Consider the following 17,933-nt stretch of genomic DNA (forward strand, 5'->3'; position numbering starts at 1 on the left):
TGAAGTATAACCATCCTTCCAGTTCCAAAGTTAGTCTCTTAATTTAGCCTGTGTTGTGTTATATCATAAAGATAGGTAGGCTGGCCATATACACACAATGCACTTATCAGAGTTTGGTGGTGATGGATCTTTTTAATTCTACCTGCATGTATTTTCTATTTTTTTGTACACTTGCTCTGAAGACAATGAAATACGCTTATTTTCTTAAATACCACTTTTGTAAATTTCTTCCTTCAATCCCTCCTTCATTTCCTACACTTTTAGGAAATTTCCTACACTAATCAGGAAGTGAGACAGTGATGAAGGCAGTGTGCAGCAAATCAGACAGACCTGTGGAAAAAGTGCTGGTCTTAAATAGATAAAAGGATGTGATCAGGCTTTGAAGTTATAAGGGAAATCTTGGGGGTTTTTTTTAATTAATTTTTTTACAATGTCAAGTCAGTCTCTCAAAGTGCAAGCAAACTTAGTTACATAATGAAACATATTGTAAAAGTAACTTTCACAGGCTGCATAATTTTTCCTAACAAATAATGCTTCAGAGTAGCAGTTGTTAAAATCTTTTCACTGAGATCAACTGTTATATGCAGTCAGAGTTCACATTATGAAAGTATTTGGTTTTAAAATGGTTGTATCTCATTAACATAACTAAGATCTTGACTAGTGTAGGAACTAGATGTTCGTTTTCTGTTTTGTTTCTTTTTTGCTGGTTTGATTCTGTAATGTGTTTTTCTTTCTCAGCAGCTTCACTAGTAATAAGTAACATCTGAGTGAGATCAAGCCATTGAGTTCGAATTAAAATCATACTTCTATTTTAAAGTAATAATTGTGTGTGTTTTGCAGTATAAGTCTTCCAGAAAGAGTTCAAGTGGAAATGAAAATGATGAGGTGAGAAATAGTAATTGTGTAAAATATTTAAGAAAACATTTTATTCATTCATCTTTTATGAACACCTATAAGGCACAGTCACAGAACAGGAGAACATTGGCTAGAGTCCACACAAACAAACTTTGCATTCCAAAGCCATAGCAGAAATAAGTATTATACTCCTTTATTTGAAAAAAGTCATCAAGATTGTGTACTGGGGAAAAGTAGGACGTTTACTTGCTTTGGTAATAGGAAAGTTAATTCACCTATCAAGCAGAGGTAATGAAAAAGTAGTATTTGACACAAAGTGAACAGTGTTTCCTTGATTTACGTGTTTTTAAATTTAGTTGCTGCCAGTTTATCACATACTTGATAAATGTTGCGTCTCATGTATTGTGTATTTCATAATTTCATGTTTCTTGTTAAATCATAATTTTCATTTTTATAATTTCATCTCTTTGATTTCTTTTTAGCAAGACAGTGATAATACTAATGTGTCCCCACAGTCTCCTGTGTCGTCTGAGGTACAAGTTTGTGGTTTTGTTTTTCATTCAACAAACATTTCTTTGTGCGCATTACTTGTCACCAGGTTTTCCATGCAGGTATAAAGCTTGTTAGTTTCCTTTAAAACTGCAATTAGAAATATTTCATCATAATAAAAATTAAAAAATATAGAGAGACTAGAGACAGATATTACAACTTGTTTTACCTTTGCAACTACTTGATCTCTCCTAGATTTTTCTTCTTTTTGACTGGTGTGTAGAAAGGTGCATTGCTTTGTCTCCATTATCTTTTGTAATGAAAAAAGCTAATAAAACAAAAATCAAATTTGCAATATTTTGTAGGAGTCCTCTGTGCACTAGCCATCCAGAGGATTTTAAATAAAACTTGTGGTTTAGTATTTTATATATCACAGGGAATACAAGGGTACTGATACTTCTTAGGGAGTTTCGTCCTTTACGATTCTGGCTGTCACCTTTTGTGGTGCAGCCTTGCAGCTTCATTCACTGGGGACCATTCACTGGTTGCTTTCCTTTTTAAGGAATGTCCATGTAGTCTCACTGTGGCTGCACTACGCTACTGAGCTCTGAATAAAGCATACCAAAAACTATTAACATTTCCACCTCATGTCAATAAGGAACCTGAGGGAGCAGAATGAGAACATCTCCCAAATACAGTGAAATGAGTTGGAAAAAGGATATCTCATGTACATACCAAATTAGTGAGTGCATCTTCCTTTTTAGATGGTGAAATGAGAAAAACCTGATCTTCATAATTGAAAGTAAATGTTTCCTAAGACATATTTTGATATTAAGTGTTGGGAGGATATTTGCATTTGCTTACAGCCTGTTTAGAACTCTGTCCACAGAATGGTTTGCAGTAGTTTGAAATGGTTTAGAGTAGATTTCTGGTTAATCTGGAGTTAATCTGGTGCTGCTTTTCTTCCTCAGTAAGATACTTTTATCTGCATGTAGTGAGGTTACTTTCATTCCATTTATTGTCTACTGTCCCCTTCAAAAGAGTGTGTTACAGTTAAGCAGAAGGACTCACTTTTCCTAGGCAAGAATAATTTAAACACTGTCTTGATGGGAACAAAAGTTAATTCTTTTAATGAATGGAAGAAAATTGACTTTATCTCTTTTAACAGGATTATGAAAGGACAGATAGTAACACTCATGGTCCATTTGGTCTCAAACCAAGGTCAGGTAAGCTGCTGTTCTGTAACATAGCATGATAGAACAGATGTTTATTCCCCAGGCTGGAAGAGATGATAAGGATAGCAGATGGATGAATTGGAATGAATATGAAGAGATGCCACAGTACAGAAATCCACTCAGTGTACTTATCACAAGCACAGTACTGGGAAAGACGTAGACAGCTGCTTTGGCAAATGAATAACTGAAAGTTCCCCAAGTTGCACAGTGATTTTATTTTTTTTTAATTAATTTGAAAAATTTTTTTCCCCACTGATTTATTTTGTGCATATTTAGTCACTGTCAAAGAACAGGGAAGCAGCATGCAATTGTTCTTGAGACCTGACAGATGAGGCAGGAAGGTTTCGAGAGAAGCAGATTTTTGTAATTTGTCCTATGAAAGCATGCTTTGAGCAGAGCTTTGCCAGGAGTTTTATGGCGTAGTGCTTTATTGCACCCTGACTCTTCCAAGACTGCCCTACCCTCATAAGAAACCTGTATTGTCTAAACAATAGACTTTCAGTCCTCTGAAATCTAGGTAGAAATAATACAGGTTTTTTTAAGTTACAGTATTCTTTTGTTTGCAAGTGTCTGTGAATATTGGATGTCAACAGTGTAAACCATAGTTTGGAAAAGCCACTGTGCAATCATTTTTCCAGTTAATAACCACTCTTCTCTGTTTTTAAGGGAACAGTCTTCATGCAAATTCATAAAGAAAGAATGATCTCAACTCTTCAGTCTAATTTCATTCAGTGTTCATGGTAGCAAAGTTTGACCTCCTTAATACTAGCAGTTCCGTGAAACTTCTGTGCCAGAGATAGTTTAGTTGCATGTACCAGGACATGCCTGGCTGTGATCATTTAGAGGCTTCTGAGTTACCTACATCCTTGGCTGCAGGAGGGTGCAGATTTGATAGGAGGAAGCAGGCTTGTTAAGACTTTTCAGCCCATTTTTTCTCAGTGCGGTAGTAGGCTTCCTAGGAGCCACTCACTGCCAGCGTGTGTCTGTAAAACAGCAGCACCCCTTTCACTCAGTTCTAGGAATTTTGTTTCTTAGTTACAAGCCAAAATCTTTGTGGATTTACATGCTTCCATAGATACTGTTGGTAACATGCAATTATATTTTTCTATACACAAACTACATGCTCTCATAATGTATAAATTCAGAGCAGTGATTTCAAGATTATCTATAAAATTTCCTGTTATTTTTGATTGTTAGATCTTTTGCCAAAATCCAAACTATTAGAAACAATATAGAAAGTTCTAAAGGTGTAAGTATTGATTTTTTTGTTGTTGTTCAAAAGCATGGGGTAAAATACTTAAGGATATAGTCGTATTGCTACAGAAGTGTTTTTATTTGCCAGTGTTCTATAAAATAATAGAATTGTCACTTGAAGGCTTTCTGACCTTGAAGAATAGTAAAGTGAATGCCTGAACTTTTAGATGAGACATTTCATATTTTTCAATTAGTTCTTTAATAAGCAATCACTGTGTCTCTGCATATGCACTACTAACATGCGCATATGTGTGAGTGTATATATATAATATATAAAAGTCTTTCACTGTAAGTTATATCGGGAAGTTCTGTCTCTTTTTTAGTCTCCATAAAGACTTCATACTTGATTAAAAGTAAAACACAATGAAAATACTTTCAAATCCAGACTGCAAAATATGCTTGGAGAATTGCAAATGCAGTTGTGTATCTTAAACAGATTATTTGAATATTGAAGTAAATTCTATCTCCATATTTTCCAGTTATCCATTTGCACTTAAGTAAGATGATCTGTGTATTTTATTTGAAAGATAAATTTCTTAGCATCTTTTACATCAGGATACTTAAATATATTTGTTCTGAAAAGTTCTGCAGCTTTTTTCCCATTTTTATCCTTGGTGGCAGGTTTTTAGTCATTGCATTTTTAAAATCTGAATTCTGAAAACTAACTTCATTAATGTTTAATAGCTTTCAGCCGTGCATCACGTCAGGACTATGGTGCAGTGGACCCTGGATTTACAATGAGGAGGAAAATGGAGCATTTAAGGGAAGAAAGGGAACAAATAAGACAGCTTCGTAATGTATGTACCATTATTTACTATATGAGTGCAGTGCATTTAGTTTGCTCTGTACCGCAATTTAGACCTTTATAATAAAGGCCTGCAAATCATGACAGTTGCACAAGGGCATCTCTGTAGTGATACTTCTTCCTAAGGAGTTTCATGTAACAGGCTACACTGATACTATCTTTGATCCAACCAAAATACCAACCAGGAACTAAATGGGTTTTTTTAGCTGAAAAATGAAGTGAAATGAAAAATGAAAATTTTTTTAGGTTTCTGAGGTTTTAGGTTTTTCTAGGGAGACAATGTCTGCTTGTGTTTGCTGCTGTTTGACCTGAGATTTGAAGGAAGATGGTCATAGTCTTCTGAATAGCCAAATGCTTTTTGAATGTAGAAAGTTGCTACAAGTTATACAATACTGAATGGGACCTACATTTCAGAGTTCCAGTAAGTTGTTTACTCTATAGTTCTGTTCTCAAGATATTTAACAGTTATAGTTAACTGTGAATCGTAGCTGCTCTGCTTTCCAGGGCAGTACTAATTCTAATTTGGGGTGTGACTTCTGTGAAGATTGTTTCTGTATTTGTCTGTTTTACTTACTTTGCACTTTACTGAGCACTGAAGGCTTGTTGCTGGTGTGGGGAAAAAACATTCCCTGCTTCCCTTCTCTGTTTTGCAACACAAGTGTGGGCACTTCTTGGCCACCCTTTCCTCAGCTATTTAACTGTCATCTGCATGAGTGAAATGGCCATGCCCAAAGTGGTTGTGTTCCCCTCTTTTTTTTCTCCTTCTCCTAGTAAAATTGTGTATGATTTCAACCCACAAATTCTGCACACTAATAGCTAATGAGGTATTCAGCCTGACATTTGCGTCCTTAAATTCTGTGCTTTCCTGTTATGAGTAGTGAGTTCATCATATGGCTTTGAGAGCTATGTATCATGGTAGTTGTTGGCTGAATGTCCTTCTCAATGTATGCAGCTGTCTCATAAAAAACAAACAAATAAAAAAAAACAACAAGAAAAGGGAATGTAAAGTTAATGATAAAGAGAAAAGGATATCTGTACTCAGTAAAGTGTGAGTTGACTCCATTTACTTCACTTTAGTATTAAAATGTCCCTTTTAAACTGACTGCTTCAAAATACCCTGGATTTAAAATTGAAAATTAGCTAATGCTGAAAGTAACTTACTTATGGACTTCTTAATAGAATCTTGAATCAAGGTTAAAAGTAATTTTGCCAGATGACATTGGAGCAGCATTGATGGATGGAGTAGTTCTTTGCCATTTAGCCAATCACATAAGGCCACGTTCTGTTGCCAGCATTCATGTACCGTCGCCAGCAGTGGTAAGTCATTTATCTCACTTTTGTTGCATCTTGTGTGAAAACAAGCTTTTGAATTTCAATACTAAAACATCATTAATCTTGTTTACCTTTTTAATTGGCTACATTCCTCACTTTGATTTTTCTGCAAGAAGCATTAAGCAAGGCTCAGAAGTTTAGTTTAAGAGCTATTTTCATATACTGAGTCTCCATAGAATTTGTTCTGTGTTTTAGCAATTGTAACTGCATTTGCATCAGAAATATACAATACTTCACGAATGTATGATGAAGATCTAACATCCTGTCTTTACAGCCTAAACTCAGTATGGCAAAATGCCGAAGAAATGTTGAAAACTTTCTTGATGCTTGTAAAAAATTGGGCGTTCCACAGGTATACTAACTGCTTTTATTGACTTATTAAAAATGACAGAAAATGTCAGCAAGATGGGTGTTTTGGGGGGCTTAATTCAGGGAGCAATAGTGATTATAGTACTGACCAGGAAACTTGGAGATATGAAAAGAAGTGCCATTTCTGGCCTGTGACATGAACTTGAGGAAGCTACTTTATGGGTTTCTAGTCAGTTCCTTATAGTAAAAATAATACTGACCTCCTTGTTTAGATGATAATTTATTTTACAAAAGAACTGATGCGAGAGGATGATGTTGTAATATTTGAAAGTCTTGAGTTTAGCAACTCAGTTTGGAATGAATTTCAGTGTCTGACGGGGAAAAACCCTGCAATAACAGAAATATGTAGCCTAACTGATTAGCTATCTTTTTTTAGTATGGCCGTAGTTGCAGCCCATTATTTATGCTTCTGTTGCCCAAGTTCATCCTCTTACTTCGGGGGGGGGAACGGACGGGGGACAGGGACGGTGACTAAAGATCAAATAATTTTCTGCATATTACGAGAGACAAAAAACTCCCTCAACCCTTTTTAGTGGAACAAGAGAATTAGTTCATGGATTTAGAAGCCTAGGTTACTGGTCTGCCACAGCTTCTATCTAGTGTGGAGCCACAGGCCATTCAGAAGTTAGAGATGCTAAGATTTACCTCCTGAATTACATGTAACACCAGCTAGCACTTGGGAAAATTGTTCAGCTTGTTGCTGAATTTTGAAACTGAAATATGACTTTCTTGGGGAATGGCTTATTACTGAGGACCCAGTTTATCAGCACTTCCAAGTTTTCCCAAGGGAAAAATTGGTAATAAGGCTACAAAATAAGGGAAGGGGGAAGTAGGCCACTGAGCCAACAGTGCCCATCAGCCTGTTTTTCTTGCTCTGCTTATGAAAAGAAACAGTCTTTGGCTTTATGAAATTAGCAGTCTTTTATGTGTCTTCTGATGTTGTCATAGTTTAACACTTTAAACAGATCTTAGATATAATTGGTTTCTGAACATTCTGTTACTGTAGAGAACCACATGCAAAATTTAAGGCCAAAGACATTTTCTATGCAAGTGTCTTAGTGATGTATGTGTGACTTCAGAGAGAATGCGTTTGTTACCTGCCTTTGGGGGAAAAAAAAAAAAAAGAATGAAGCATGATACATGTACTGCTTTATTTTGCAGGAGAGACTTTGCTTGCCTCATCACATTCTGGAGGAAAGGGGTCTGGTGAAGGTTGGCCTCACAGTTCAAGCTCTGCTTGAATTGCCTACATTGAAAGTATCTCAGCTTTCCTCCATGTGACGTGACTTCTTCAAAGCTAGACAACTTACCATTCGATCTGTTGATCTGTATTGCTCTGAGGCAGTTCAGCTTCCTACATGGGAACATCCAAGCCATCAAAAACTAATATCTGTCCAGATGCTGTAGAGAGCCTTACTTTGGAGTTGTACATGAAAACCTTGGAGTCAGCTGACAGTAAAAGAACATAATTATTCTTTTTTTTTCTTTTTGTAATTGGATGCACAAAGAGATGGTGGTAGCATCAGTTTCTTTTTCCAGTTAATTTAAGTTAAAAGCTGCCATTTAACATCTCAGTGTTACAGTTAAATGCTGGATTTCTTTTCCTACATTGAAAATGGTGTTTGAATTATTTTAGAAGTATAAAGCACATTACCACCATCCCCCCCCCCGCCCCGCCCCTTTACTCTTTCAAGTCAATCATTTGATTTCTTTTACTCTTTCAAGTCAATCATTTGATTTAAAGGTAAGACAAAAATGTAGCCATGGTATGATGGTAAAAATGTGAGCGACTGATCACTTGTAATCCACTTTCACTCTCTCAGAAAGCTTAATATTTGTGTTCTTTATTTTTTGCACTCCTGATTGTAACTTAAACACTTCTAACATTGCCAGTATTTAGTCTGAGTGTATGGTGACTACACAAAACAGTATATAATGGGAAAAGGACACATTTTACTGAGTTTTTTCCAGTCTTCTAGGTTGGTGCCAAATATTTTTTTCAGTTGTACTGTAGATTGTTTACATGTGAAGTGCCTGTGTAATTGATAACTCTTAATAGTCTTAAACATTTTTGAAATTTCTTTGTTTAAAATAGATAAAATGGAAATTTTAAAATATTTTAATAGGTTTTTGTAAAATCAGTATGTGAAGATTTAAGTAATACTTCACATTTTTGATGTTGGGTGTTTTAAGTTTGTTGCACAATTTAATTGGTTATTTTGTTGTCTAATAATTAGAAAATACTGTAAATACTTTTTATTTATGATATTTAATTTGATAATACCTAATCACTTTTGGTTTAATGTATTATTGGACAAAAAAAAGTTGTCTACTTTTCTTTGGGACAAACAAATATACATGGTGAGTACGACATGAGGACTAGTGATGCATACAGAGTAGTTTAGGACATTTTGATAAAACTGCCAAAATCTCAGGTTTACGCTGTGACTTTCAGGATTTTGTGTAATATTGCTCCTGATCTCACGTTACGTTTTTACAACAGGTTTATCCATAATTTAGTTGGGAAATATCAATGTTTATCTTTTTTAGTGTTTATGGGATTTATTGTGTAATTTACACAAGTGTGGCATAGCACACAAATCAGTTTGTACAAATGTCACTGTGCTGAGACATTAGATTTTTCTGGATAAATGTGAAAAAGAAAAATTTCCACTGTGGTGGTTTTTTGAAACGTAGGAGTTTATGCATTTGTTTGCTTCTGCACAAATTCTCGGTGTTTTGAGAACATTCTGAAACCATACACAGTTGAGTTCTCTCGTCCAAACAAGTTGCAAATAATTTCATAATTTCAGTAATAAATCTGTTTGCATTAGTTTGTTCTTCATGAATAGGTAGCTCAATTTAAAAAAAAAAAAGTTCTGACTGTCACAGATTTTCTGTTTCAGGCTAAGTTGATTTCAATTGAGGGATATGTTTGCCAAGCATGTAACAAGATTTGATTCTGTTCTTTCCAACTGATCAAGACCCCATGTAATATAATTCATAACAGAATGAGGGAGGGGTATCGTTTACTCCTTACTTCATTTACTATAGTCCTTAAAATCAATAGCTGAGAGGAAAAGTAACCTCTTTCTGATGACAAGACTTAAAAAAAAAAAAGATAAATTATTTTTAAATCCATTGCAACAAGCTGATTCATGTGTAATAGTTAAAAACCACTATTGTTTTTATAGTATTTTCTTAAAATACAGCTCATGGAGAGGCTGGTGTAAAACTTAATTTGCAAAGTCCTAGATATAAATCTTAGGTTACATAAATACTTGTTTAAGGAAACTGGATTGCTTTGACCTTTGAAGTACGGTATTTCAAATCTCTCTGGTTTTTAAATCATTCACATAATACTCATTTTAACAACTTCAATCTCTATTTTTCATTAAAGGCCGTATCTGAAAAGTCGTGCTAAGACTAAAATGATAAAGTAATATAATTCATTGAGCAAAATGCTGGTTTGCTACATTTGAAGAACACAACCATTCAAAAAGAAAAAAAAAAAAAAGTTGGTCTTGTCAATACCTTAGCAAGGAATTGAAACAACAAAGTTCTATTTTGGTATGTTAGCCATAGAATTGCTAACTGTAAATTGTCACTTTCAGTTATCAGGCTTAAACTGATCTACACTACTATTTCATTGTCATATTTAAAGATGTTTTCTGATCTTAAAGTAACTTTTTTCCTACTATAACTAAATTTATAAAGTTATATCACAGTGTAAACATTAAGAATTCCCTTGATGTAGCATGCCAGATGATTACCAGGTTTTTTTAAGCTTAGCTTATTTCCTAAGTAACTTGAAAACTGGATATGAAATTAACATACTCATTTTAAACTGTATCTCTGAAGTTGAAAACTACTAAAATAACTTTTTTTTAAGTACTCTGGAGTTCTTCCCCACAAACTTGCTAGAAACAGTCTTACTTTGCCATTCATTGGAAATTATTATGGCCATGTTCATGCTGATGGGGAAGAATAATCATGACTCTTCCAGTGCTTTCTTTTTAGCATTGCAAAGATTAAGGCCTTCAAGTACCCTTAGGAGCAATCTGAGAAAAGTTCCACTGTGCCTGGATGAATCTTTTCTAATCTCTCTTTAGCTGCTTTTACAAATAATAATAATCTAAAGCCTTGCTAAAGTTGGCTGTTCCTGTTGTGATTTTTTTTTTTTAGGAGCAACTGCAAAAAAAATGCTAAAAGAGTTTTGAGTTTTAATTTTAAAGCAGCCCATGGAAATTGCTGCTGTCTTCCCTGTACAAGAATTTGCCTACTATTCCCTTTCTCCCTTTCCATTTGATTCCCAGCATCTTCTTACTTATTTTTGTTTGTTCACAGATCTAGTGACTTGACATTGTTCATTACTGTATGCCACTTTCCTCCTTCCTCTTTACTTTTTTTAAAGAAAATGCTCCAATGACAGTGGTGACTTCTGAGATTCCAGAATCCCTGCTCCCAACATTTATTATGTTTGAGAGATCCTTCCCTGTTTTTAGGATGCAATGTCATTATTTAATACTTGGTACAGCTGATAGGATGGTTAAAAGCAGAGGCCTGCCCAATTCCTATAGTTGTTGCTCAGTTTTTACTTTGGATGTGAAGAGAAGTCAACATTAAAAGCTTTAGGAAACTGCATTAAGTTTTCCTAATAAATTTAAGAGTTAACTAGGGTGCTTTTGTTATTGTGAATGCTATACAAAGTTATCACAATAATGTGGTGTGAACCATAAATTACTGAGTGAATCAACATACTGACAGGGCTTCTGGCCTTGTGAGTTTTTTCTATTTTTGTGTCATTGGATGCGGTATGTTGCACATGAATGATCTTTATTTAAGCAATAATGTCCCAGATATTGTGAGATCTTAAAGCAGTGGCATTAGAATAGTTGTAAAGTGTGGTAACTTCCCTCACAGTATCTCAGAAATGCTTTTCATCTATTATATAATATTGCTAATCCAGTGTGCTAGCTGGCGCACTGCTGAGGATGCAGTAAACCATCTATACCCATGTATCTGGAGGCCTTCCAAAATATAAGAACTAAAATTATCATAAAATACAGAGGAATACATTTGAAACAGTAAATAACTATGACACAAATAATAAGAATCTCTGGGTAAAATCCTAGCTTCACTGAAGTCAATGCAAGTTTTGCTCTTGACTTCAGTAAGGAATTCACTTCTTTGATTTATGGAACACCTGAGTTGGAGCCCACAGCAAACATGGCTTAAACTTGTGTGACACTAGCAAAGCTTTAGTGTCAAATTCTTGACTAAAAATAGTGACCTCTGGTAAGTCAAAGGAAGCTTTAAAATATTACACTGATTCATTTATTTAATACAAATTTTCTGATATGCCATATACAGTATTAAGATGGTAGGAAAAATTACTTTGAAGCACAGCTTTCATATTATGGGAAGGTGTGTCACCTCAATAAAATTGCAGGTGAGGACTACCATCAGTTATTTACTGCACTAAAAACTTTATTTCAAATATCTTACCATTTAGCAGCAGTCTTCTCAGATTTTGACATAAATCTGTAGCCAAATTCAAACAAAAAGTGAAAAGGCATCTGTTTTCACTAAAACTGAATTTCCATGTCTCTTCTCAGTATTGAAGAGAAGGGCAAAGGTCTGACATTTTATTCTGCTGATTTCTTAAATGCTTCTGTGAAAGGTAGTTGTATCTAATACAGCTGCAGTCTGCCTGTTTGTCTCGGAATTGGTCTGTGTACCAATGCAGAGATAAAGCACATTAATAATTCAGCTGAGTTCAACTGAAAGCAACTTGTGGAAGGTTTTAGCACTTTGCTGCAAATAGGAGATGGATTTTGTATTAGTAAATCAAATTTCTCTTTTTCATCTCTAAGTCAGGCTAACGTATGTGTTTCTTTCAAGAGGTACATCATATTAAAGTGATCTCTACTTGAAAAACAAAAGCAAATAAACAAAACACCACCCCAACACACAAAAAACTGGTGAAATATTTCCTGTTTGTAGGTAACTCTTTGGAATTTTAAAAAAAGTCATTAAGACCAGGAATGGGAAAGGCAAAGTATAGTTGTCCAAGGAGAGAGTGCTCTGAGTTGATCTCACACTGAATCACTTCACAATGAAAAGCCTTTAGTTTTAGTAGAGAAAGAAATGTTTTGTAGCTGCTTCATGGCGAGGGAGGCATATCCTTAAGTACATGGAGCTTTCTGCAGAGGTTACAATAACAAGAAATTTGGCATGTTTGTTTTCCCAAAGACTGTATGTTTTGGATAGCTCTATCCCAGTGCTGCAGAATGCAGAAAACATTGCCCATTCCAAGCCCTGAGTAGGGTACCTAGTTGGTGCCATTTGCACTACCCTCTGGCTTTGTAATGATGAGACTACAACTTCTGAAGGAAACACCTCCTTGCTTCATGCTGCTGCCTCCTCCTGCATAGGCTGCAGAGTTCTTTTAAATACATGTTTGCAGTCTGGATAAAACACTAAGGAAAGCAGTAACTTTACTTGAGAGTAATAGATAAGTAGATGTTTGCCAGTATTTAACTTCTGCCGGCAAAGAATGACGTAGTGAAACAGAGCAAGCTTGCTCTAGGAACTACAGAACTTCACTGATTGGAAATTGCACCATGGCTCTTAACAGGTTAGTGTGTCACTTGTCCTCTCATGTGAGTGAATCAAAATAGTAATACTGTTTCTTGTTCCATATGCAACACACTGTGGGATATATGTAATTCACTTACAAATGGAAGGAAAGGCAAACTGTATTTTTTAATCAAGAGTTTTATGGCACAGATCTCTTTGCTAAAATAACTATGAAGGTAAAAAATTATTCTCTTCCTGTGAAGAAAATTTCTGCTGGTCTTGACTGTTAAAATAGAGAACATATGTGATTAACTGAATTTTAGTTTAAACTTGCCACTGCACAGGAACAGTTCTGGTTCCTGTGTTTCTTATATAATAAAATGCCACTTTGCTTTATTTGTCTTTAAGTATTTCATGTAGTACAATTCTGACAACATTATTTTAAAGTTATGGTTATATGCAGTATTTGTTCCCTCATTGTTTTTGATCTTTTTTTTTTTCTTTTTTTAACATGGGAGGCAAAGGGAGACAAAATTGCTATAAGCTACCTGATTAATTTCTATGGAAGGAATAAAAGTTATTATAAAAATGACATAATCAGTCATTTTTAGTTCAAATGTTTTATAGCTGACTGCATTTTCAAAGATGAATTTTTAATATGGTTTTTCCATATACATTTAGAATCTAAATTTTAAACAAATCCAAAAAAGTCTTTCCAGGACTCCTTTAGTATCTTAGCAAATATTAAAGGAGAATAATAGCTCAAACTGACAGTAAATTTAATTGTTTTGGGAAACTTTCCCTTTTGGCAGTGTTAGGTTTATGGTTGGACTCGATCTTAAAGGTCTTTTCCAACCTAAATGATTCTCTGATTCTATGACTTCAGTGAGACCAGAATGTCCCTCAGTAGTTTTCTAACTGAGCTACAACATGAAGTCAGTGATTTAAAATGAATTCTTGGCACTATGAGGATTTCCTCACTTCTTTAAATGAAATATGGCAAACGTAACCTTTTTTTTTTCCACAATAGTTTTATGAAGGCAGGTTGTGAAACAGAATATTTGGAAATAATCACAAGGATACCTTTTTGTTTCATTTTTAAATACGAGTGAACCAGTAAAATATTTCCAGAACTGCTATATTTGTTTAGGATTTGGTCGTGCCATTCCTGGCATGGGAACTCCCATTGTTCAGTATTAGTATGCTTTCTGGAGCACGTGCAAGATTGTGCTCTTCACATGCAAATGTTAATACAGTTGTGTTTCCTGAATTGATGTGTTACATTAAGCATGGCTGCAACTGTGGGAATTCTTAGCTGCAACTGTTCATGTCTGTTGCAGCAGCAGGTGATGCAAGGCTTTGATTCCCATGAGGGGCATATGCAGGCATTGCAAAAGGGTTGTTTGGTGGATTATGTTGGGAATAATGTGAATAGTTTTTACTATTATGTAATGTGTAGAACGAGGAAAATGTGATTGCTTTACGATTATCATTCCGTTGGTATTCAGTTATTTTATTTCGTAACTCGTGATTATAAAACTCAGAAAATGCAATGTAACCAAATGATCAATATGTAAATGTGTGCAGGACATGACAGAAGTAGTTCTGAGGCACAGTTGGAGAGTGATCATTTAAAAATAGATGCTTAAATTGTGTATATATTTGCAACATCTTTGATAGTGCATTTTAATTCATTGTGCATTTCATATTCTTGTAAAGTGCATCTTCCACACTTATGAAGATTGTCTACTTGTACATACTAAGTCTTTTTTCAGGACTTCCATTATTGCTGGAGCTTCCAACATATATGTTTCTTTTGAAAAATGTTCCTACTGTTATTTTTTTGTAAATAGTTTTTTGTATTAAATTTGCATGGATAAACCCCACATTTCTAAAACCAGTGTACATACTCTGTGTATAAAATACAAACTGTTTCATACCTTTCATGCAGTCAAGTTATTCAATTTGATTTCACTTCGGTTTTTATATATTTGTTGTAAGTAATAAGAATTTGTTGTATGTTCTTTCAAACGTTTTTGTTGCAGTTTTGATAGATAAGTGACCTGCCTCATGACATATCAGGAAATACGTTCTTTTATAGTGACAAACAAAAGAAATGTTAACTCTTATTCCAGGGAAATACATGACACTTTTACATATGAAGCATGTTAGGACTTTGGTTTTGACCAACAGGGACATAAGTGGTGAGAACACATGAAGACAAAGATGCCTTTACTTGTAGCAGGGTCTTTATATTTTACACACTTTCCTGTCTTACACAACGTGAAAACCACCCAGTGTCTTAGAGCATATGTATCTGGAACAACATAGTTTTTTGAATCTTGCTACTAATAAGCTTAATCCAGTACAGAAACTCCTACTGACAGAGGTGATCTGCTTCCCTTCTGTTCCCTGGATTGGATCTGGCAATAGTACAGATAACCTTGTGTGTGGTTTGCAGTCATTAATTGCTAGATCCAGCATTAGGGAAACAGAACTGCTGGTGTTTGGAGCTGTAGTTAGGTTATTCAAATGTAGGTTAAAATAGAATTCTATCCAAGGAAATTGATTTTACCTTAATTTCTTTCTGTTTATTTAAAGATCTGGATAATTTTATTATTAGACCTGAATATTGAAACTAAAAATTCTCTTTTGAGAGATGTTTTTCCCTGTGAGACTTTTCATTCTGCACCTGCATGCACCCAGCTGTTCTTTGTTTCATGATGAAGCACAATTTGGGACTATAAAGCAGAAATTGAGGAACAGCACTACAAAGAAGGTGAACACCATCCCTCAACAAAGGCATCTAAACAGTTGGAACTTTTTTTGCAGTTATTGATGAGGGGTTTGTGGTTGAAACGTTCTGTGAGTCTGTTGTTCAGTTGCCAGTTATAAAGAAAACTTTCCTATTATGAAAAGGTTTTTCAGGTCTACAAAGGAAATGGTACCATGTGCAGAGGCCTCTGTTCCAGGCTGGACTCCATGAACCATCAGATTCCTGTCTGGCTTTGGTCATCTTCATAGGGAGGGTCACTGTTGAATAAGGAAGTGTTGTAAGCAAAAAAAATCTGTGATTTCTACATGGGATGTACTGAGAGAAATGTAAAATTCATGAAGCTTTGCAGTGTAATTTTTTTATTTGAGCTTGGTACATGTGATCAGGGTGCCATAAGTATGTATCAGCTGTGGATAATATGGCTCAGGCATGGACGCTTTTCACGGAGTCATGAGGTGTTAAAAGTTTTGTAAGTGGCAGGCTCCAGCTATAAACAAAACATAGATAGCTTACTACACCTGCTTCAGTAAAGGTGTCTGCTGCTGGCCGGCTGCATTGATTCCAGCAGGATTTGGGAACTCCTGGCACTGAATACATTTTATAGATGTTTATTGCAGTGCTTCCTCCGCCCAGTGATTCTTCATGAGTAGTTCTTAGGTCCATATGGGTCTTGCTGACTGCAGTAACCTTTTCAGATGTCACACTGAGCTTTTTCAGCTTCTATTTCCTAAATCAAAGATGGTGAACTACTGCGAAATAGAACTTTTTTGTTTTCTGTTCAGGCTTGAAATCTGCATCTCCCTCCATAGTCTGTCAGATACCTGCAACATATGTTCTCATGCTGTATCTGCTTTTACAGTCTCTCTTCAGTGTCCTGCTTACAGACCAGTTGTACATCTTGTTGTCTTCAGCTGCTGGTTTGCATTGGTTAAGATTCATTGTTATGATGGTAGCCTTTTAACTTTCCTCTCTGATTAAGACATAGCTACACCAGTGGTGGATATAACTACAATGCCCCAGGCTAGCATCACTGTTCTGATTCTTAGTTTGTGGAAACTTAGAGTTTAAAAAAAAAAAAGAAAAACAACAAAAAAACCCACCTCATCCATTGTTTCACAGAATTCTCCTGTTTCTGGTTCTGTGTTCAAACACATTAATCAGTTCCTCTGAGTGGCTACAAGTATCACTCAAATGTCTGTTAGAACTCTTCCAAGAATATTTTTTAAAAAGTTTGAAGTTTAATGTTGCAATGACTTTAGCAGATTAAACTTATTTGCAAAATGTGTATGTAATTATTTGTGGTTTTAATTAGTTAGGCCTCTAATAATGGAAATCTCATGCTAATAATATTCTGATTATATAGCCAAAGAGTAGATTATAATATGAATATCTAGTTTTCACAGCTATAACACATTGCCTTCAGAACTGAATGATGCATAACTCAGCACAATAGCTCATAGCTACTAGTAAGGGCAATATAAGAAGAATTAGAACATGTTAATTTTTCTGAAATTCACAGGTGATTGTTAAAGGTTTGACTTTGTATCATCTTAACATAGTTTTCATTATAGTGGGGAAGTGGAACAACTAGACTGTATGTGGAACCTCTGTAGGTTTTTTATTAGTTAACATTTAAATGTGACAAACTTAACTGGAATACTTGTATTTTTCAGCAACTCAATAAACATCTATCTTTGGAGTATTATAATTGTGGCTTTATTATAATTATTTCATTACCAGAATTCATACAACTTTTCATATATACATACAAACAGATACAGTGTGTGTGTGTGTGTGATCTCTAGATCAATGACAAGTTGGAGAAATGATAAATGATTTACCCAGAGAAAACCATGTGTTCTGTGTTAGCTGATCCTGTAAGGCTTCTGCTTATATACCTGGTTCTGTTGCATTGTTGATGGTAAAGAATAACCTCTTCTACTATATCCACAGGAGGCAGAAAAACCAAGTTCATATCTGAGAATGGCACTGTGGGACTGTATATTTTTGCCACCACCCTAGCACACAACTGTGAAAGCTCATATCAGCATGGGGACTGCAGGAGGCCACCACTTTTTGCATCTTCATCTTGTTATCTGTCCATCCCACTTGCACGTGGCATTGCATTCCTCTGTATATAAGAAAGTCTATTGAAGGTGGTTGTCAGAGGTCTTGGGGCTCACTGCTTTGATGAGTTTAAGGTGCAAACCTTCCAGAGGACCATCTCCCTTACTCT

General features: G+C 35.2%; 1 protein-coding gene across 4 annotated transcripts in view; it reads left to right on the plus strand.

The window, feature by feature from the left end:
* Positions 1-17,405, plus strand: part of LRCH2 (leucine rich repeats and calponin homology domain containing 2) — a 57,753-nt gene extending 40,348 nt beyond the window's left edge. For 2 of the 4 annotated variants that reach the window (XM_029996670.2, XM_029996672.2), the window contains 7 exons: positions 841-885; positions 1,338-1,388; positions 2,513-2,570; positions 4,518-4,630; positions 5,818-5,955; positions 6,245-6,322; positions 7,501-17,405. In XM_029996670.2, the coding sequence (XP_029852530.1) occupies positions 841-885; positions 1,338-1,388; positions 2,513-2,570; positions 4,518-4,630; positions 5,818-5,955; positions 6,245-6,322; positions 7,501-7,620 (603 nt within the window). In that variant the 3' untranslated portion in view covers positions 7,621-17,405. The remainder of the gene's footprint in view (positions 1-840; positions 886-1,337; positions 1,389-2,512; positions 2,571-4,517; positions 4,631-5,817; positions 5,956-6,244; positions 6,323-7,500) is intronic. The other 2 variants (XM_029996671.2, XM_029996673.2) reach the window with 1 other exon arrangement.
* The last annotated feature ends 528 nt before the right edge of the window (positions 17,406-17,933 follow it).

Source organism: Aquila chrysaetos, chromosome 21 (assembly GCF_900496995.4).
Source record: "Aquila chrysaetos chrysaetos chromosome 21, bAquChr1.4, whole genome shotgun sequence".
Classification (NCBI taxonomy): Eukaryota; Metazoa; Chordata; class Aves; order Accipitriformes; family Accipitridae; genus Aquila; species Aquila chrysaetos.